Below are 21,007 nucleotides of genomic sequence, written 5' to 3' on the forward strand. Positions count from 1 at the left end.
ACATGTTGTTTCTGACTCAGTTAAGCACCTGTGTTACATGTAACATCTGCTCCCATCCTTCTCCTCTTTGTTATTTGAATAAACGCTTCTGAAGTCTCTCTTAAATATTGTTGACTAAATAAAAAAAACAAATTAGGAAGATCTTGGATTCAGATACCTGACATTTTTTAAACTCTCTTCTTTTCTAAACTCCCCCAGATAATCTGGGATGGTGCTTACATGCAGTCATGAATGAAACCAAGGAGGCAAACCCCCTCAGTAAATCAGTTGGTGAAACTGATTGGTCAGCCAGTTTGCTTGACTCTGTTGTGGCATTCACCTTCAAGGACCCTTCTCATTCCTCTCAACTCACTGGCCTTTCAAAGTGGGGAAAGGCATTGGCAGCGCCCATCCCACCTGGTCACAAAGACCTTGGAAAGGAACAGTGCTCTCTTCTCCTTCATCCACTTACTTGAAAAAAATGTTGAGGGACTTCCCTGGCGGTCCAGTGGTTAAGACTCTGTGCTTCCACTGCAGGGGGCATGAAAAAAGAAAAAAGAAAAGAAAAGAAAAAAATGTTGAGACCATTTAGTAGAGCGACAGCATCCAGTTTAGAAGACATGTCTGTGAGTCGTTTGATCTGCCCCTTCCTCCAGATCAGCAGGTCTCTTAACTCCTCCAAAAGATAAGTGTGAGTCATAGGTGTGACTCACCTGTCTTCTTTCTCTCCCTGTAGGATTGAAGCCATCACCAGCTCAGGACAGATGGGTTCCTTCATACGCCTCAAGCAGTTCTTGGAGGTAAGATGCCCTTAGACCAGCACGTCCCAGACAGTTGACCTTCAGTGCACCTGTGTCCGATGTGTCTTGCACATCCAGACTCTGACTGCGGTCTCTTCCTCTTTGATTTTTCCGAACGCTACTTTTTTGTCCATCAACCCCTCTTCACCTTAAGGGCTGCCATTTCATTGTCTTCCTACGCGTCGTTGTCCATACTGCCCGTGGGGAAAAGCTCTCCTAAGAGACGAATAAAATATATGTAATGAATCTTATCTCACTGATACACTTTTTGCATGTTGGCCAAGGTTCTTTTCTCAGTCTCAGGTCTAGGGGACAGGTAGGTGTGGTCACTTTTCTCCACGAGAACAGACTGCAGTTTGAGCCAGACTCCTCTCCTTTTTCCAAGTGCCAAAAAACTTTAAGAGGTGAATTTTGACGGATCATTGAGAACTCTGTGGTACGTCTGCCAAGACAGCCAACTGACTTCCAGTTTCCAGTAGCCCAGTTGGGGAAATTGCAGTAGTGAAAGGTGAGGCCAGGCTGTGGGAGATGAGAGTGGGATGGACATTAACAATACCCTGGCATTTGTCCTCCGCTGCAATTCATGCAGAAGGAGAAGTCTTATAGAAAACCTTTTTTTTTTTTTCAATTAATTTTTATTGGAGTATAGTTGATTTACAATGTTGTGTTAGTTTCTGCTGTATAGCACAGTGAATCAGTTATACATAAACATATATCCACTCTCTTTTAGACTCTTTTCCCATATACGTCATTGCAGAGTATTGAGTAGTTTCCTGTGCTATATAGTAGGTTCTTATTATCTATTTTATATAGTGTGTATATGTCAGTCCCAATCAACCAATTTATCCCTCCCCCCACCTCATAACCATAAGTTTGTTTTCTACATCTGTGACTCTATTTCTGGTTTGTAAAGAAGTTCATTTGTACTATTTTTTTAGATTCCACATATAAGCGATATTATATGATATTTGTCTTTCTCTGACTTACTTCACTCAGTATGACAATCTCTAGGTCCATCCACATCGCTGCAAATGGCATTATTTTGGGTTTTTTTATGGCTGAGTAATATTCCATTGGCTATATATGTACTACATCCATAGGACTTACTTCCACTTGCTGTCCCTCAAAGTTTCTTCCAAACTTTAAGTGTTGGAAGCAGTGTTATCAGAGAATCATTCTGTTTTCTTTGTCTTTCCCTGACCAGAAATGTTTGCAGCGCAAGGAGATTCCTCTCCCCAAGGGCTTTCTGACTTCCTCCTTCTGGCGTTCCTGATGTTGCTCCATCGCCCACCATCACCATTTTGTTGCAAAGGGACAATAATAAAGCAACTGAAGACAGCTGTATTTGGGAGAAGTCATGTCAATATGTGTTTTGTGTATTTGTATCTTGTGACTAGGAGAGCAGATTTTCATGGGTCACAAATCTAAGAGGTCCTTTAGTAGATATGATGACTCCTTAAAGGGGTCCGCATGACAGAGTAAGCAGAATTGACCTTTCTCATTTTTGCAAAAAATTTGAAAACAAAATTAGGAGAAGAGTTTAGCACTTGATCTCACCCTTGATTTCCTTTGTCTCTAGTATCTTTCAGAAGGTAGGTTAATACCTTGACCATTTCACTCTGAGCTGAAGTGGTTTTCCCTCCACCACCACACCCCAGCCCCTCCCCACATGCTGTCCCCGTTCAGAATAATTCCCAGGAGGAGCAAAGACTCAAGGTCACCTTTAAAGTAGCAGTTAATAAATGAGGCCCAAACCCTCACATGCAGGACTGGGTTATGTTTGTTTTGCCTTAGTCAGCTTGTGAAGTAATTATAAATTCAGAAGAAATGCCTGGTGTAGACATGGGCTAAGTCAGTCCCAAATTGCATCGGAGGTAGCTTAGTGTCTGGGATTAGGACTGTTAACACATGTTATATTGAACCAGGAAGCACTGTTTGTCCTCTTACTTTGGAATTTGGTTCCTGGATGACTCCGGATGCATGAACCAAACTTTGTTTTTCAATTTGAATTAAGATGGGCTGAGATGGAGCTTGCAACATTGTACATGAGCTGAGCATCCATAAGCAATGAATCAGGGGTTTAATAAAGATGTTGGGGAAGAATTGAGAACTGCCTTATAATTTTTTTTACATGTTCTGAGTAATGAATGATGATAGATTTGCCTGACTAAAGCCACTACAAAAATCCAGAGTCTGGCTGTTCAGATAAGAGTTGAGATTTGCTTTATGGAAAGACTCATTCTCTTGGATCTATTCCTCTGTAGTAAATGTTGTATGTGGGGTTGTGTTTGTTGTGGAGGATTCCCTGGTAATTTTGAGTCGCTCGAAGCAACCCATTCTGTGAATTATTGACTGTAGTGCCAAAAGATAAGTAATAAAGCTTGATTTTTAAAAACCCCTTGCTGGTATCTAGTCGGTTCAGTATGATCAACTTCCTGTACCTGGAGCTGTGTAAATCATAAGGGGCATGGTGGTGCCCGAGTCTAGGTATAGAGTGGTATGTTTTTCCCTTTTTTGTCTTCTTGACCTTCACCTTGGGAAAGCTGCTTTTTTTCTGTCATTTCTTTTGTGGAATTATATACCAGTAACTGACCCTGTTTTATCTAGCAGATGGGAAAGAATTAAAGTCTTTTGATGTGGACACAATGGAATGAACACTGGGGAAGGAGTCTAGAGACTTGGGTTCAATTCACTTTTTTTAAAAATTTTTTTCACATCTTTATTGGAATATAAATGCTTTACAATGTTGTGTTAGTTTTTGCTGTACAATAAAGTGAATCAGCTATATGTATACATATATCCCATATCTCCTCCCTCTTGCATCTTCCTTCCACCCTCCCTATCCCATCCCTCTAGGTCGTCACAAAGCATCGAGTTGATCTCCTTGTGCTATGCAGCAGCTTCCCACTAGCCATCCATTTTACCTTTGGTACTGTATATACGTCAGTGCTACTCTCTGACTTCATCCCAGCTTCCCCTTCCCCCCCTGCCCCCGTGCCCTCAAGTCCGTTCTCTATGTCTGCGTCTTTATTCCTGCCCTGCCACTAGGTTCATCACTTCCACTTTTTTAAATTCCATATATATGTGTTAGCATACAGTATTTGTTTTTCTCTTTCTGACTTACTTCACTCTGTATGACAGATTCTAGGTCCATCCACCTCACTACAAATAACTCAATTTTCTTCCTTTTTATGGCTGAGTAATATTGCATTGTATATATGCGCTACATCTTCTTTATCCATTCATCTGTTGGTGGACATTTAGGTTGCTTCCATGTCCTGGCTTTTGTAAATAGTGCTGCAGTGAACATTGTGGTACATGACTCTTTTTAAATTATGGTTTTCTCAGGGTATATGCCCAGTAGTGGGATTGCTGGGTCATATGGTAGTTCTATTTTAGTTTTTTAAGGAACCTCCATACTGTTCTCCATAGTGGCTGTATCAATTTACATTCCCACCAACAGTGCAGGAAGGTTCCCTTTTCTCCACACCCTCTCCAGCATTTATTGTCCCTAAATTTTTTGAGATGGCCATTCTGCCCAATGTGAGTTAATACCTCATTGTGGTTTTGATTTGCATTTCTCAGTAATTAGTGATGTTGAGCATCTTTGCATGTATTTGTTGGCCATCTGTATATCTTCTTTGGAGAAATGTCTATTTAGGTCTTCCGCCCATTTTTGGATTGGGTTGTTTGTTTTTTGTTGTTGTTGAGCTTTATGAGCGCTTATATATTTTGGAGATTAATCCTTTGTCTGTTGATTCGTTTGCAAATATTTTCTCCCATTCTGAGGGTTGTCTTTTCATCTTGTTTATGGTTTCCTTTGCTGTGCAAAAGCTTTTAAGTTTCATTATGTCCCATTTGTTTATTTTTGTTTTTATTTCCATTTCTCTAGGAGATGGGTCAAAAAGGATCTTGCTGTGATTTATGTCATAGAGTGTTCTTCCTATGTTTTCCTCTAAGAGTTTTATAGTGTCTGGCCTTTACATTTAGGTCTTTAATCCATTTTGAGTTTATTTTTGTGTATGGTGTTAGGGTGTGTTCTAATTTCATTCTTTTACATGTAGCTGTCCATTTTTCCCAGCACCGCTTATTGAAGAGGCTGTCTTTTCTCCATTGTATTTTCTTGCCTCCTTTGTCAAAGATAAGGTGACCATATGTGCGTGGGTTTATCTCTGGGCTTTCTGTCCCGTTCCATTGATCTATATTTCTGTTTTTGTGCCAGTACCATACTGTCTTGATTACTGTAGCTTTGTAGTATAGTCTGAAGTCCAGGAGCCTGATTCCTCCAGCTCCATTTTTCTTTCTTAAGATTGCTTTGGCTATTCAGGGTCTTTTGTGTTTCCATACAAATTGTAAAATTTCTTGTTCTAGTTCTGTGAAAAATGCCATTGGTAATTTGATAGGGATTGCATTGAACCTGTAGATTGCCTTGAGTAGTATAGTCATATTCACAATATTGATTCTTCTAATCCAGGAGCATGGTATATGTCTCCATCTGTTCATGTTATCTTTGATTTCTTTCATCAGTGTTTTATAGTTCTCTAAGTACAGGTCTTTTGCTTCGTTAGGTAGGTTTATTCCTAGATATTTTATTCTTTTTGTTGCGATGGTAAATGGGATTGTTTCCTTAATTTCTCTTTCTTATCTTTCATTGTTAGTGTATAGGAATGCCAGAGATTTCTGTGCATTAGTTTTGTATCCTGCAACCTTACCAAATTCATTGATTAGTTCTAGTAGTTTTCTGGTGGCATCTTTCAGATTTTCAATTCACTTTTAGGTTTGTGACCTTGAGTGGGTCATCCACTCTCTGAACCTCAGTATCCCCACCTGCGAAACGCAAGAATTGGACCAGTCACCAGATGAGTAGTTTTCAAATTGTGCTCAGTAGCAGTGCCTTAGGGCAGAGCTTCCCTGCTGTGTGTCATAGCCCACTGATCTCTGTAGCCCATGGGGCCCGTGGCCATTTGCACTTCCTCTCTCTACCTGTGCTTTACAAATGGCATTTTCTGTGCATCATGACGGAACAACTTGGGAAGCACTGACTTCAGGGTGTTGAGTGGATGGGGCTCAGCTGTATAGTCAGTCAGCATATGGAGGCTTTGTGCAAATTTTTAAAAGGCTTCCCTTCCTACTACTGCCATCTGCTGGAAAGCTGTTCTATTAGTAATTATGAAAATGGAACCAGGAGGTGAGCACTGCCTCTTACTGGAGTTAAGCAGCTCACATTTGCACAGCCTTTAATAGGACTAATGGGCCTGCATGGAACGCTGGGATTCTCTCTGCCACAGCCTTTTTGCTTTATGTGCTGTATATATTGGAGTTCTTTGTAAGATTATATATGGGAAAGTTCTGCCAAAAATGAAATATAAAAAAATCACTGGACAAGATGATCTCTAAGGTCTCCTCCACTTTGAATTTGTACCACTCCATAGCAAACACCTTAGAATATTTGAATCTTCTTTCTCTAGACATGTTTAACAAGTGTTGCACATGTCATTTAATGCTTGGTATTCCTATTGGGTTCTTGATGGTAAACCAAGAAAGGAGAGCATCAGGGAGGCCAGGTTTTCGATAACTCACGGATAGCGTTGCCTCCAGAGGTAGAGATTGCTGGCCGATAGTGGTGACTCCTGGTGGTTACTAGCGTCAGATTTCTAAGAGTAGAATACCAAGGACTGCATCTGTCTTTAAATTCAAGCGCTCACTTGCCTGCTTGCCTCCTTTCAAGTTTGACCTCATTTCTTAGGCTGAGTGCCCATATTTTTGTCTTATCATTGTCCTACATCATTTATTTATTTATTTATTTATTTTTGGCTGCGTTGGGTCTTCGTTGCTGCGCGTGGGCTTTCTGTAGTTGCAACGAACAGGGGCTACTCTTCATTGTCATGCGTGGGCTTCTCACTGCGGTGGCTTCTCTTGTTGCAGAGCATGGGCTTCAGTAGTTGTAGCTCACGGGCTCCAGAGCGCAGGCTCAGTAGTTGTGGCGCATGGGCTTAGTTGCTCCGCGGCATGTGTGATCTTCTCAGACCAGGGCTTGAACCAGTGTCCCCTGCATTGACAGGCGGATTCTCAACCACTGCGCCACCAGGGAAATCCTGTCCTACATCATTTTAAAGCAAATTTGATGATGAATTGGAAATTCCAATGGGAGAGAAACCCAACACATCCCTTGGATAGAAGAATGGAGTTGTTCTGGAGGTTTCCCACCCGCATGCTAGGAGCTTTCCCCCACTTCTCAAGCTTCCTGTGGTGATAGCAGTGACGTAATTAGGTTTGGATGTCTTCTATCTCAGTGCCAGGAAAAAAGAGCTACAGAGCTTCCCACAGGTGCCTTATCAGGCTGGGCCATTCACTTCCCTTTTCTCTGTGCCGTTAATGAATCCCTGATACTAGGTCCTGTGGACCTGCAGAAAGCAGATGAGAGCTATGGTCTCCCAGCTATGTGATGGATTTACAGAAACACCCATTATAGAGGAATTTATAATATCATCTAGTTTACAGCCAGGCTCCATTTACTGTAAATATCAGTCTACACAGATGATGTATTCAAGAAACATTTTTCTTTTAGCTCCTTCAGGATGTTTACACTAAATGTAGTACATGATGCTGGATTGGAACCTGGTCCAGGAAAAAAAAGATCTTTCTGTGTGTTTGTCTTGTAAAGGATGTTGGGACAATTAGCAAAACTTGAATAAGATCTGTATGTTAGATAGCAGTATTATGTCAACATTAATTTCCTGACTTTGATCATTGTATTGTGGTTATAAAAATAAAAGTACTTGTTCTTAAAGTACTTAGGGGTGACTGGGCATGCAACTTATTCTCAAATGATTCAGGGGGAAAATATCTACACGTGTGTGTGTATGTGTAAGTATATACCATCAGAATAATAGAGCAAACGTGGTCAATTGTTAACAAATTGGGGAATCCGGATGAAGGGTGTATGGGATTTCTTTCTATTACTCTTGTAATTTTTTACAAATTTGAAATTATTTCAAAATTAAAAGATAATCCTCTCCCCCACTTAAAAAACAAACAAACAACAGCAACAAAATCAGGCCTACAATTCTGATGAGGTGACAAATTCAAGCTCTAGAACCCACAACCCTGCAAACAGGACGGTGATGCCAAAGGTGACCTTGAAGCCATCAACCTGTAGCAGGGATGGAAAGTTGACTCTAAACAGGTTTTGCTGGGACTTCCCTGGTGGCGCAGTGGTTGGGAATCCACCTGCCAATGCAGGAGACATGGGTTCGAGCCCTGGCCCGGGAAGATCCCACATGCCGCAGAGCAACTAAGCCCATGCGCCACAACTACTGAGCCTGAGCTCTAGAGCCCGCAAGCCACAACTACTGAGCCCACATGCCACTACTACTGAAGCCTGCACGCCTAGAGCCCATGCTCCGCAACAAGAGAAGCCACCGCAATGAGAAGCCTGCACACCGCAAGGAAGAGTAGCCCCCGCTCACCGCAACTAAAGAAAAAAGCCCATATGCAGCAACGAAGACCCAACACAGACAAAAATAAATAAACATATTAAAAAAAAAAGATAATCCTCTCCCCCACTTAAAAAAACAAACAACAACAACAAAATCAGGCCTACAATTCTGATGAGGTGACAAATTCAAGCTCTAGAACCTACGACCCTGAAAACAGGACGGTGATGCCAAGGTGACCTTGAAGCCATCAACCTGTAGCAGGGATGGAAAGTTGACTCTAAACAGGTTTTGCTGGACTTCCCTGGTGGTCCAGTGGTTAAGAATCCCCCTTCAATGCAGGGGATGCAGTTTCAATCCCTGGTCGGGGAACTAAGATCGCACATGCCACAGAGCAACTAAGCCCACGTGCCGCAACTACTGAGCCTGCACACTCTGGAGCCTGCGTGCCACAACAAAAGATCCCGTGTGCTGCATCAAAGATCCTGTGTGCCGCAACTAAGACCCGATGGCAGCCAAATAAATAAATAAATATTTAAAAAAATAAACGGGTTTTGCAAAATGCTTCCTACTTAACGTAAAGTGGGTGACTGGGGGGTAGAATTTTAATTCAATGGAGAATGTGATTTACAAACTTGGAGTGCTTGATGGTTTGAACTAAAAGTTACCATAGTGCAGAAGATAGCTCCATTTCATTTAGGTCAGCTTTGTCCAGGAAGTTTTTCTGCAGGATCCTAAAAAAGAATTCAGCAAAGAAGTTTGGCAGCTACTGTGTTAAAGGTAAACTAGGTGAAGTACTATATGAAATAAGAATGGCAGGGTGTTGACAATTGTTGAAGTAATGAGCAGATGGAGGTTCATTGTACTATTCCATTTTCTAGGTTTATCTTTGAAATCTTCCATAATAAAATGTTTAGATTATAAAGAAAAGAAAAAGGACTTTTCTTGCAGGACTTTTTGGTGCCTTAACTATGATACTTTGAATTAACCTCCAAGAGTTTATATTGTTTCCCGAGCTTACCACGGAACTCTTGAGCTTCTCTTGGGACTAGTATTTCTGAGAATATACTTTTTGAAATGCTTTAGTTGGAGGTTAGGATGGTCAAGAAAGTATCTTGAGATAGTACTTGATCCAGATACTTAAAACTATCTGTAAATTTTTTAAAAGGAGATAAAAAAGTCCAAAAAGCCTTTGATTCTAGGTACCCACTGTGAACATCTCTTTAATCATCTCTGTGCATATATACATGGATATACAAATATAGCTCTTAAGTAAATAGCTCTTAAGTAACTGCCACTGTTCAGTAACATCTTAGATATTTTTCAAGTCAATCAGTATGAACTATATCACCAATATAGTCTTGAATTAATGAATCTTAACCATTTTTCAGTTGGTGACTAGCTGCTTCTAATTCTTTTTTTTACAGTTATTAACATTCTTAAATATATTTTCTACCTTCTTAGGTTATATTCCTAAATATAATGTTGTGTCAAGTGGCATGCAAATTTCATATGCTGATCCATATTGCCAAACTGCTCTTCCAGAAAGGTTCTACTTACATAAACTCAAAATGGGTGAGATTTGTCAGAAATGAGGAGTGGGTGTTAGGAAAGAAGGACATTCTAATTTAGGGGGAAAGTATGAGCAAAAGCATGATGTTGGAAGAATAAATAACCTGTTTAGGAAGTGGCTAAGCTCAGACCTAGAGAAGAGCAGTAGGAAATAATGCTGTGGAAAGTTTGTGGAGGCTTCGGAATCTCTATTAAAATAGTTTGGGTGGGGACTTCCCTGGTGGCACAGTGGTTAAGAATCCTCCTGTCAATGCAGGGGACACGGGTTCGATCCCTGGTCAGGGAAGATCCCACATGCCGAGGAGCAACTAAGCCCGTGCACTGCAACTACTGAGCTTGCACTCTAGAGCTCGCGAGCCACAACTACTGAGCCCGTGTGCCACAACTACTGAGCCCACGTGCCACAACTACTGAAGCCTGTGTGCCTAGAGCCTGTGCTCCGCAACAAGAGAAGCCACTGCAATGAGAAGCCCACGCACCGCAATGAAGTGTAGCCCCTGCTTGCCGCAACTAGAGAAAGCCCACATGCAGCAAAGGAAGACCCAATGCAGACAAAAATAAATTAATTAATTAAAATATTTATATAAAAAAATAATCAATAAAATCGTTTGGGTGATTCGGTAGGCAGTGGGAAGCTACTAGAATTTTATTTATTTATTTATGGCTGCGTTGGGTCTTCATTGCTGCACGGGCTTTCTCTAGTTGCAGTGAACGGGGGCTACTCTTGGCTGCGGTGCGTGGGCTTCTCATTGCAGTGGCTTCTCTTGTTGCAGAGCATGGGCTCTAGGCACGGGGGCTCCAGTAGTTGTGGCACATGGGCTTCAGTAGTTGTGGCTCGTGGGCTCAGTAGTTGTGGCTCACGGGCTCTAGAGCACAGGCTCAGTAGTTGTGGCGCACGGGCTTAGTTGCTCCGCAGCATGTGGGATCTTCCCGGACCAGGGTTCAAACCCGTGTCCCCTGCGTTGGCAGGCGGATTCTTAACCACTGCACCACCAGGGAAGTTTGCTACTAGAATTTTTTGAGAAGGTTTCACATGGTTTATGAAACTAATTCTGTGTGTTCAGGATGAATAGGAAGGAGAGAGACTGATGGGGCTTAAAAGGTGGTCCCGCGAGAGTACATACAGGAAATAAGCCAGCTGGATTAGGAAGATGTGCCAGGGGAGTGAGGGGCTCACATTTCTGCTGTCACTTACGGTCCTCTTAGGCAAACTAGCCTGTCAAGTCCATGCTCCCAGCAGCTATCAGGCCTCTTCTCTAATGTGGCCCCTGATTTCAGAGGCAGTCATTGTAAAGTAATGTAACATTTACAGTTTAAAATTTAACATAAAATTTACAGTTTAAACCATTTTTAAGTGTACAGTTAGTTGTCTGGCATCAAGCACACTCACACTGTTGTGTTAACCATCAACACCATCCATCTCCAGAACTTTCTCATCTTGCAAAACTGCCACTCTGTACCCCTTAAATACTAGCTCCCCATTTTCCCATCCCCACAGGCCCTGGCAACCCCAGCTCCACTTTCTCTCTGTGAATATGACTATTCTAGGGTTCTCCTGTAAGTGGCATCATACAATATTTGTCCTTTTGTGTCTGGTTTATTCCACTTAGCAGAATGTCTTCAAGGTTCTTCCAGTCACTGTTTTGAAGATCTGTGCTATTCCTTGCCAGCTCTGACACTGCAGAATCTCATCTGGGAAGAAGTACAGTGCACCTGCCAGGGTGACTTCCCAATCGGCTCCCTTCTTGGGAGGGGATAAAAGAGTGGTGCTTGCCTGTTAACTTTCGTGTGTGTGTGTGTGTGTGTGTGTGTGTGTGCGTGTGTGTGTTTGTGTGTGTTAGAGAAAGAGAGAGATTCTCCCAATGGTTGACCTCTCGAATGACTCGGAAAGGTATTGGGACTACCTAAATGCCTAAGCTTAGGGCACATATCAAACCTTCCTAGAACTGCTAGAATAGAAAAAGGAGCTTGGGGGAGCTCCCTGGTGGCCTAGTGATTAGGATTCCAGGCTTTCACTGCCATGGCCCAGGTTCAGTCCCTGGTCAGGGAACTGAGATGCCACAAGCCGCAAAGCACAGCCAAAAACAGAAGAAAGAAAAAGGAGCTCGGAATTCAGTCCTAACTGTGTCCCCGCCTTTGCAAGAGGATGGGATGGACATGACTAGATTGGTTACAGAGCCGCTGTGCTGCCCTTTTTTGTTTTTGTTCTGAATGAGTGGCTCTCAGAAAACAGAGAAAGCCAGTATCTGCTTTATCATCTCCTTCCCCACACCTAGCAGAGTGTCAGGCATATGGTGAAATTGGTGGGAGGTGAGGTAGGCAGACAGTAGAACACAGGAAGAAGGGCTTTCTAAATGTCTCATTTCCAGTGCCAAATGCGGATGGGGTGGGTGAGTGGGTGGGCACTACACAGGGCTGGAGGCACTGGGTTTTGGCCATGTCTCAGATCAGACAAAGGATCGACAAATAAGACTTTCATTTCTGTATCAATACAGAAGCTGTCTCTAAGATCTCAAATCTGTTTTGCGCCTGGTAAAAGCAAAACCCCCATTTCACTAGGAGGCCAGATTGATATAAAAGAAAAATACTTCCTTTTTTGCAGCTCCTGTCCACAGCCTTGAGCCCGGTTCTTTGCTGGAGCAGACGGTCTTGGAAATTTTGGAGAGCTATGATTGTGTTAGCCATTTTGTACCCAGAGCTGAGTATTTGGTTAAACATTTTGCTGCTACCCACTGGAGAAGACGCCATCAGCTGTTCCCAGAAATGCACACCCCAGGCAGGAGTTACCCGGTCCTGTTTTCTCTACATGGAGGATTGCAGGAAATGCCTCTCAGCTCCTGTGTCTTTCCTCCAGATTCTGTAAAGCCGCTTCTGGGGTGTGGCCACTCCTTTTCTTTCTCTGCACTCTGGTAGAGTAAGGGAATAGGGGAGTTTTTCCTCATTATCAGGGCTCCAGCCGGAGCAGCTCAGAAACCCGATTACAGATCCCAGGCACAGGGAAGAAGCCAAACTACTGAGGACCAAGAAGCTCAGGGCTGGGCCCGGGCCCAAGTTCTGGTGCAGTGCCTAGTGCCTTTATATTTATTTAAAGGGGAGAGTGCTTGGTAACCAGGAGGCTGAGGCCTTCCTGAGCTGCAGAGCTCCTGGTCTGCCTGACTGCACAGGAATGATCCGGATGCTACTCTCTATGGCTGTCGCCCAGCTGTCATGGGGGTGGGGAAAGGGCGTCCTACTTGAGGGCTTCTAGCTACAGAGCCAGGCCCTTAAACTGCTAAGACTGTAAGGAACAGAAATTCCAGAAATCCTCTGTTTTTCTTTTCTCAGCATTCCAGCATCCACCATCACAATGCCTCCCTTTCCTGCGGCAAGGCAGTATAGCACACTGTTTAAGAGAAGGTTCTGACTGCCTGGATTCAAATCCTTGCTTTTCCTCTTGCTAGCTGCCTGATCCAGGGCAAGAGACCTAGCTTCCATGTCAGGGCTCTTTTGTAAAATGAGGAAATAATACCTAAATCATAAAATTATTGCAAAAAGATTTTTTAAAAAGGTAACACACATAGCATAGTGCTTGGTACAAAAGGAAAGGTCAATTAATAATGGCGAGTAGAATCAATGTCTCATTTGTAAAATACAACGAATGCATCCTATTCCACTGCTGAGCTGTCCGAAAGCTATTGATGTAAGAATATAAGAAATTATTAACTCTTCAAATCTCGGAATGACAGACATAAACACCGAATTAGTCGACTTTATTTTTTAGGATCGGATTCGGCCTTTTCTTACCACCTTCTCAAACCCGGAGTCCCAAATCATCCTCGGTTTCTTGACCCCAACTCCCACCAGAGAAGGCTGACTTGGGGCCCCGGCACCAGCCTTCTCCTAGGGAAAGGGGGAAGGAGGAAGAAAAACACACGGGTGATCTCACCCTTTGGGACTGGGCGTTTTTCCGGCTGGGACGCGCAGCATCCCCTGCCAGACTGCGGCGATGGCCCTGCCCCGCCCTTCGCTGCAGTCCTGGAAGGGCTCCCAGGGGCGGAGGGGTGGCTGGCGAAGATTCTCTGCAGGGCGGGGAGGGGCAAGATTGGAGGATGCCAGCTGCGGGGAGGGCGGTGCGGCCGGAGCATCTCTGCCCGCCTGGGCGGAGGCAGCGACTCCACTGCACCATCAACCCCCACCCCTGGCGCGCGCACTCTTCCTTCCCCACCCTCCCGCGGCCCTCCCGCGGCCCTCCCGGGGCTCGACTCTTCCGCCGCATCGCCGCTTCGGCTCTTTCCGGGAACGCTCGGCCCTTTCCGCCGGGTGATCGGGCAGCGAGCAGGCGGGAGCTCCGCCCCCTTTGGTTGGCCGGCGCTCGCCCCCGCCCCTCGCGCCGCGCTGCGGCGCTTCCCTCGAGCTCGCGACCGCCCGCCGCCGGAACGCGCGTGGCCGCCTATAAAAGAGGCGGGGCGCGCGCGCCGCCGTCACTACCCGCTGCGGAGCGAACGGGGAGGAACGGAGGCCGCTGAGCCCCGTCGGTTCCTCCAGCACCCCCGGCCCGACGCACCCACTGCCCTCACCCCCAGGAGCCGGTGAGAGGGGGAGCGGGCGAACTCAGGGCGGGAGCGAGGCCCGAGGGCGGCCGACCCCTGGGCGGGGAGCCCGACGGCCCCTGGGGCAGGGCGGGGCCAGCGCGCGGACAGGTGAGCCCGGCCGGCCTCGCCGCTCCCTTCGTCGGGCGGGGAACCGGGCGAGCCGGCCGCGACCGGCTTGTGGTGCGTGGGCTGCGGAGGAGCAGCCGGGCCGAGCCTGGGCGCCGGCCGCTGGAATGTCATTGACTGGGCGGAGGGGGCGGCGAGGCCGCCGGGTCCTTCCCCGCCGCCCAGCCTGGCTCCGGCCCCGCCCTGCTCCATCCGGCTGCGGCAGGTGGGGCGGGGGCTTCCTGGTCCGGATCGTTTCTCCATCCCCCTCTCCGCAGAGCGCTCCCCCCACCGCCCCCAATCCCTTCCCTCAGTGGGGAGCGACTTGTGCAGCTCCTTTTCTCAAATCCCCACCAGCAATGCCGGCCCAGCCCTTGAAGGAGAAAAAGCCGGGAGTAAAGGGCTCTTTGACCTTAATTTCATCCTGTGTGGCGGTTCTTGGTCTTCTCTGGACGGAAAGGTCCGAGACCGGCCATCTCCGTTTCTTATCTGTAATAAACATATTTTTCTTACCCAACTGTGATTTGCTTGTAAATAGCAGGTAGGTGCGGCGCTTGCTTTGTATGAGACCCAAACCAAATAACTTAATAGCTTAGAGTTCTTTTTTTTTTTTTTTTCTTGCCCCGAGACCGGGTCTTTCGAGTCGAGGACATAATTATTCTTTGTCAGAAATTCTACAGCCATGCCGGTGTTGAATGATAGAGCAGCCTTTTGTTTGAAAGCAGTCCCTGCGAATTTCATTAGATGCTTCCCAAAGAAAATTGCTTTTAAAAGTCTCTGAGGTACTGGGTTATAATGTATTTTAAACAAAGGGCTTGTCAAGGTTAAGGGTTGAATATGTTTTAAATTAAAAGCTTGAATAGCTCAGGAAGCTGGGTTGAGATGATGCTTGAACTGGCCAACACCTTGTCAAATCTCTTTTGTATAATAGATCCTAGACTATGTAGGCCCTTTGTTCTGTCTTCATCATGGTATTTTAGAAGAACTTACCATGATGGCTGTTAGGGAAGAAGAGAAGAGGGACCATATGAAATATTTTCAGAATGTGTTGAGAAATTGCGTCGTCATAGCAATTGGACTTAACTAAAACAGAATGTGTCAAAGATGGAAGGGTGGGAGTGTCTGCAGCCAGGAAACAGAAAACCTGAAGAACAGCGGTGGGAACACTCAGCTGTATGAAGCCATCCAGCCAAGGTTCCAACTCATCTGACTAGTCATGTATTTTCCCTTTTGTCTGCAGCTAATGTCAGCTTTCGAAAGGTCAAATTGAAGTCCGAGTTTTAAAAATGTGCTGCAGGAAAATAAAAACGTGCTGCAGTAAGGGCCTCTGTGCAGGAAATTAACAGTAAGCCTTTTTTAGTAACTGGGCCAGTATTACTCAAAGGGACCCTGAAAGTGTGTTAGCTGTTATCCAGGGACCTAGATGGAGAGCCGAGACTCAGAAGGTGGATTTCCTCTCTGCTGGACAGGTGTGAGGCAGACTTGCAGTAAACGGTCAGCTGGGTAACATTCTCCGATATGCTTTTGGTCTTTGGCAGGGCGTTTGTAGGAATCGAATAATTAGCAACCTGATATGTCACAGGCTCACAATATGAGCTTGTCAAGCAATCTCATGAACAGGTTTAGGTGGGGAGAGCTGTTTTTAAGTATATATTTTGGTTCCCTGGGTTAGAATTTCCTCTGCTTTTCCTTTACCTGCCTTCTTCCATTGGGCGTGGGGGCGGCGGGGGCGGGGGGCGACTGCAGATGCTGAGACGTGGGTGTCAGGAGTAGTCCACAGTCCTGTCATTGCTGAACCTGCACTAAGGACAGTGGGCACGAATCCGGCCTTGTAATCAATCCTCCATGGGCTATGCGAGGACTCTGCTAGTCGTGCGGTGGGTCTGCTGCAGCCCATCAGCTGTGGTCGGAGTAGGTAGAAGAATGCAGCGCCCTGATGGCAAATGCCGACTCCAGGAATGCAGAGGAGGCCCACAGAACTGATCGCTTGGGGCCAGTGGGCAGGAGCAGCTGCGCTTGTACTTCCCTCCACCTCTTCTGCATGCTCCTCTTGTATGGGTTTTGAACAGGAAATAGTATTTTGTGAAGGAAATGTCCCAGTAAACTAGGCCCAAATTCGATCTTTGTAGCTTGAGTTCGTTCTTGTTTCTGATGACTTCACGAAATTATGCTATTTTATTACTGAATGGAAGGGGGTACAGAAATCATCTAGTACTGGGAATCTCAGCTAATTTATCGGAACGTGGATTGGGGGAGTGCACGTCTAGTGTTAAAAGGGATATTTAGTATTATTCAGGATTATTTGAAAATTGGGAAACTGAGACCCAGAAGAGGGTATGACGTGGCCAAGGCAGCACATCTGCTCAGACCAGAGAACCTTGGTTCTTTCTGCATTTTAAATTCCTGGTTTAGAAGCTCTGTAGAATGAGAAGGGCGCTGGGAAAATAGCTGAAATTTGATTTTTACCTGTATTCATATATTTTTAAAGATCTGTTTTCTTCATTGTGAAATTATTGTGTTCAGTTTGCCCTTAGAAGCTTGTTATCTTGCTCTTCCCCCTCCCTCTTCAGACGCCACATTTTTCCATCATGTTGTCATCGTTTCGTAAACGCAGAGTCCAGGTATTTGACCAGCATGCAGGAAATGTGTTACCTTTTCGGTTTTGCCTGGTTTGCAGTGAAGGCACATATGTGTCAAAGAGGTTGAATGATGCAAAGAGAGGGGGAAAAAACCCTGCCTGCATGACCTGTTAAGCAAATTGGTTAGGGTTTGGGCTTTTGTTTGTTTTCTTTGGTGTTACATGAACAAAAGTCTTAGTAGATTTATTCTAAAATTTCCAAAGCCTTTGTTTTTTTACCTTCCTCTCTTTAAGGCATGAATATATTAATTTCTTATCACCCTACTGGTGTCTGCATGTACTGTTTGCTAATTTTTTTTATTGATGGTTACTTGGTTCTTAAAAACCAAGGGACTAAACACATTATCTTAGATATTTAGAAAAAGTAATCTGAAAACATGTAAACATAGTGTTTTTCAATTTGACAAATATTGTAAACTTGGGTTTGTTTCCTGTTTCCATTGGTTTACGTTTTTTGCCACAATCCTTATAATGAAATGGAACTTGCATTTCCTTGTTTATAAAAAAGCTCACTACCCATGTTTTTATTTGTATACAGCTTTTGAGTGTTTGCTAAATTGGACCTTTTTCAGAAAGAAAAATGCTTAAAATTAATGTCTTGATATCCCATAAGCAGAAATATAAGCTCTGCAAATTTCTAGTGATTATGGGTGATAAATCCAAGGCAAGCCCTTTTATAAATCAGACGGATTAATTGTTTAAACAAGGTTTATAAAAATGGGCACGTTATACCTTTTTCCTGTTTTGAATCTCAGTAACAATATTTTGCACTTAAACACCTCTCATCTGGATTTTACAGGTTATAAAAGGTAAGTAGCAGCAAGGTAGTGTTTGGGAGGCATTCAGAAGTAAGTTTTCTCAACCTTGCTTGGCGTTTCTGGATTTTGATGTAGTGCAGTATGAATCTTTTGCTTCTTTAAGCTAAATCCCTGCTCACCTCTGCAGAATCCTGCTAACAAGTTGAAATGAATTAATCAATTTGAAGGCTGACGTGCAGATCTACAATCCTGATTGGAATGTGGTTTAAGCAAAAATATTTCTGGTTTTTCCATGGTTAAAATTCTTAATTTATATATTATTTACCCCTTTGCTTACCCTCAGGTCTCCCACTAAAATCTGCAGCCGAGCTGGTTTTGACTTAATTCACTTAATCTGAGAATCAGTTGGCATCACATTTTATGGTGCTCACCAATTCTTTGGTGCTTTGTTCTCAGGGAGCCCTTGCGCATCCGTGGATGTAGTTCTCCTGCTTTGGAAATGTAAAATATGCTGGCTTTCTAAGCCAGGGAAAAAGGGCATTGTTGGTTCTGCACCTTTGGGCTCTGACTAAGCAACAAAAACAGAACTGATGGATGGTTCCTCTGACATTTTGCTCTGGGTGATGTTTATGAATTTTTCCATAGAGCCAAATGCACTCTTCATCCTGAAAATCCCTTTCCCTGCGAAACAATATATCTGATGTCCTGCCTGAGGTCTGAATTCATCTTGCAGTGTTCCAAACGCCCCTGTCTGCCACATTCAGCTCGCTAAGATGTCGGCACTCCCAGACCTTTGTTTCCAAATAGACACTCCTCTTGTCTTCACGACAGTTTTACTCTCTTCTGAGGTTCCAGAGGGAAGCTCTGACTAGTGAATTCTTCCAGTCTCCAAGATCTGCGTGAGGGTGTCCTAAGCTACTCACTCACTGCAGGTGCCAAGTGAGCAGAGTTGGAAGCGTTTGACCTTTGGTTTGAAAGTGTGTGTCTCCACAGTCTTTTCTGTTGCTTAACAGTGTCCTTCCCACCCACTGCCTCTCCCCGCCCTCCAGAGACAGACACCTCCCCTTGCACAGTGGCCTTATAGCTTCTGTGGATGAGGGTAAGGCTTTAAAAACTTCCCTAAGTACATACCAAGAACTGCCTCGAACAGCTGTCTGTTGGCAGTTGTCAAGAAGACAAAGATATTAATTAATGGCTAGCTTCTTTTGTAGGAATCATTTTCCGTTGATAATGTGTATAAGTTGGTGTTGGTTATGAGGAGTCATTCTCATGCATGACTTTGGATTAAACCAGAACTTTCTAGCCAAGATTCATATCTTGGCTTTCTTCTCAGAGATGTAGCTGTATTGTAAGAATGCTGACAAGTTCTTTTTATTTATTACAATAGAGGACATAGTTGTAATTCCTGTTTTATCCTCTGTGCTCAATTCACATTACTTGCTGAATGATGCAGCTAACCTTTTGACTGCTGCATTGCAGCAGCATTTAAAAATAGCCAGTCTTCTCTAATAATTATTTGCCAAAATATGACCTTTTTTCTTCAGTTCCCTTAAATGGGAAGCTGTCCTTAAACAGAGAGTACGTTTAGCCCTTCGTCTCCCCTCCTTCGTTAGCCGCAAACATAGACCTGATTGACAAAATCAGAGTTGAGATAAGCAGTCAGTTGATTGCTGTCCTGGAATTTGGCTCCTTTGCGGTTTTTAGGCAGTTAGTGGAATAGATAGATAGGCTGGTATAGTTGGAGATTTTTTTTTTTTTTAATGGCACATTTCCCAAAGTCTTCCTTTCTAGCTCTCAAAAGGTGTTAATCCCATTATTAAGGCTGGGAACAGCCCAGGGCATTCTCTGTGGAGTCCGCCTTATCAGTCAGCTGCACATTTCTGGCCTGGGGTGGAGTTCTTGCCGTGTGCGGCAGCCTCAGGGAACACGGTGCACACAGGCAGAGTCCAGAAAATTCCACTAACTCTCACAGAGTTTTGGGTGAGAGGTCGTAGCACCTTTGGGTGGCAATAGTTCTTTAGAGATAGGAGATTTTTTCCTGTGTTTAATGTAGTCTGTGGAAATGAGCCATTTAGGAGCAAAGAGAAACTGGAACTTGCATAGAGACAGCTCCCTATCAGGAGAAGGGGTTGGGGGGGAACTGCCGTTAACCTGTCATCCTTGGCTCCTGTAATCATGCAAATGAAAACTCTGAGTGCCCACGGCAGTGGGAGAGCACTGCTGACTTTCAGATGCCCAGCTCCCTGGAAACAGCCAGTTGTGACTTGGCCAAGCTCCCACCTACTGGCGTCAGCTGATCTACTGCAGGAAAGAAAAGTCCATTATTGCCTGACCAAAGCACTTGGTATAGAATTGACTTGTTCTACTTCACTGGGGTGACAAAGAGGGCCTTTTAGGTTGGTTAATTTCAGCAGGGCCTCGCTGGACTGTCTCCCTGGATTGGTAGGGTCAGATCAGCAAGCGGAACCCAGGCCGAGGGGCTTGCTCAGGGGGAACCTTTTCAGTATTATGTTGGGAATTCTTTTTTCATCAGAAAGGGCTGCTTCCGAATGTGACCGTTTAGAGATTTCCGTGGCAGCTAAAGGAAATGCAGTGAATCCTGTCATCTGGGGAGGCAGGACAAACTCCATAGACATTAATCTAAAGACTGAGGCATCTTGTAGAAAGGCACATACAGTGGAGCTTTTGTTACATGCATAACTAGCTATACATTCTTTGGAGATTTTATAAGCAAGCAAATTAGACACACAGTTTCCTACTGTTTCTCCACCTAACTGTTTCCGGAGAGATGAGAACAAAGGAAGTATATAAATTATTCTTAACACTAATTGTTTACTAACTTTAAGAAGACTCAATCTTAAAAAAATTAATTTTGATTTTTTTTAATGACTCATGTATGCTCCTTCCCCCTATTTTTCCCCCCTTAAGTGGGGATGGAAAAGATAAGAGGTAGTAAAAGGAATTAATAAATAACTGAACAGCCTTTAATAAAGAGTGTGTCAGCTCCGATCATGTTAAGAATCACTGGTTCTAGCATGCTGGTCTGGGAACCGGAGCATCCTGGGTCACCCTAGCTCTACAACTTGCTTATTAGATGATCTTTTGTCTCCTGACCACTTAATCATGAAGTGACAGCAGTTTCTCTGTT

The 21,007-nt window shown here is 44.3% G+C and overlaps 2 protein-coding genes across 13 annotated transcripts in view; both read left to right on the plus strand.

Moving 5' to 3' along the window:
* Positions 1 to 3,177, plus strand: part of GLE1 (GLE1 RNA export mediator) — a 40,897-nt gene extending 37,720 nt beyond the window's left edge. Inside the window, exons 15-16 of the mRNA XM_082403456.1 lie at positions 716 to 779; positions 1,984 to 3,177. Coding sequence (XP_082259582.1) covers positions 716 to 779; positions 1,984 to 2,052 — 133 coding nt within the window. The 3' untranslated portion in view covers positions 2,053 to 3,177. The remainder of the gene's footprint in view (positions 1 to 715; positions 780 to 1,983) is intronic.
* Positions 3,178 to 14,214: 11,037 nt separating this feature from the next.
* The window catches only part of SPTAN1 (spectrin alpha, non-erythrocytic 1), a 59,868-nt gene continuing 53,075 nt past the window's right edge, over positions 14,215 to 21,007 (plus strand). For 9 of the 12 annotated variants that reach the window (XM_082403423.1, XM_082403432.1, XM_082403434.1 and 6 more), the window contains exons 1-2: positions 14,262 to 14,355; positions 17,034 to 17,084. In XM_082403423.1, coding sequence (XP_082259549.1) covers positions 17,052 to 17,084 — 33 coding nt within the window. In that variant the 5' untranslated portion in view covers positions 14,262 to 14,355; positions 17,034 to 17,051. Of the gene's footprint in view, positions 14,356 to 14,443; positions 14,467 to 17,033; positions 17,085 to 21,007 lie in introns of those variants that run through there. The other 3 variants (XM_082403428.1, XM_082403424.1, XM_082403429.1) reach the window with 2 other exon arrangements.

The sequence above is a fragment of the Balaenoptera borealis genome (genome assembly GCF_965194805.1).
Source record: "Balaenoptera borealis genome assembly, chromosome: 8".
Lineage (NCBI taxonomy): Eukaryota > Metazoa > Chordata > Mammalia > Artiodactyla > Balaenopteridae > Balaenoptera > Balaenoptera borealis.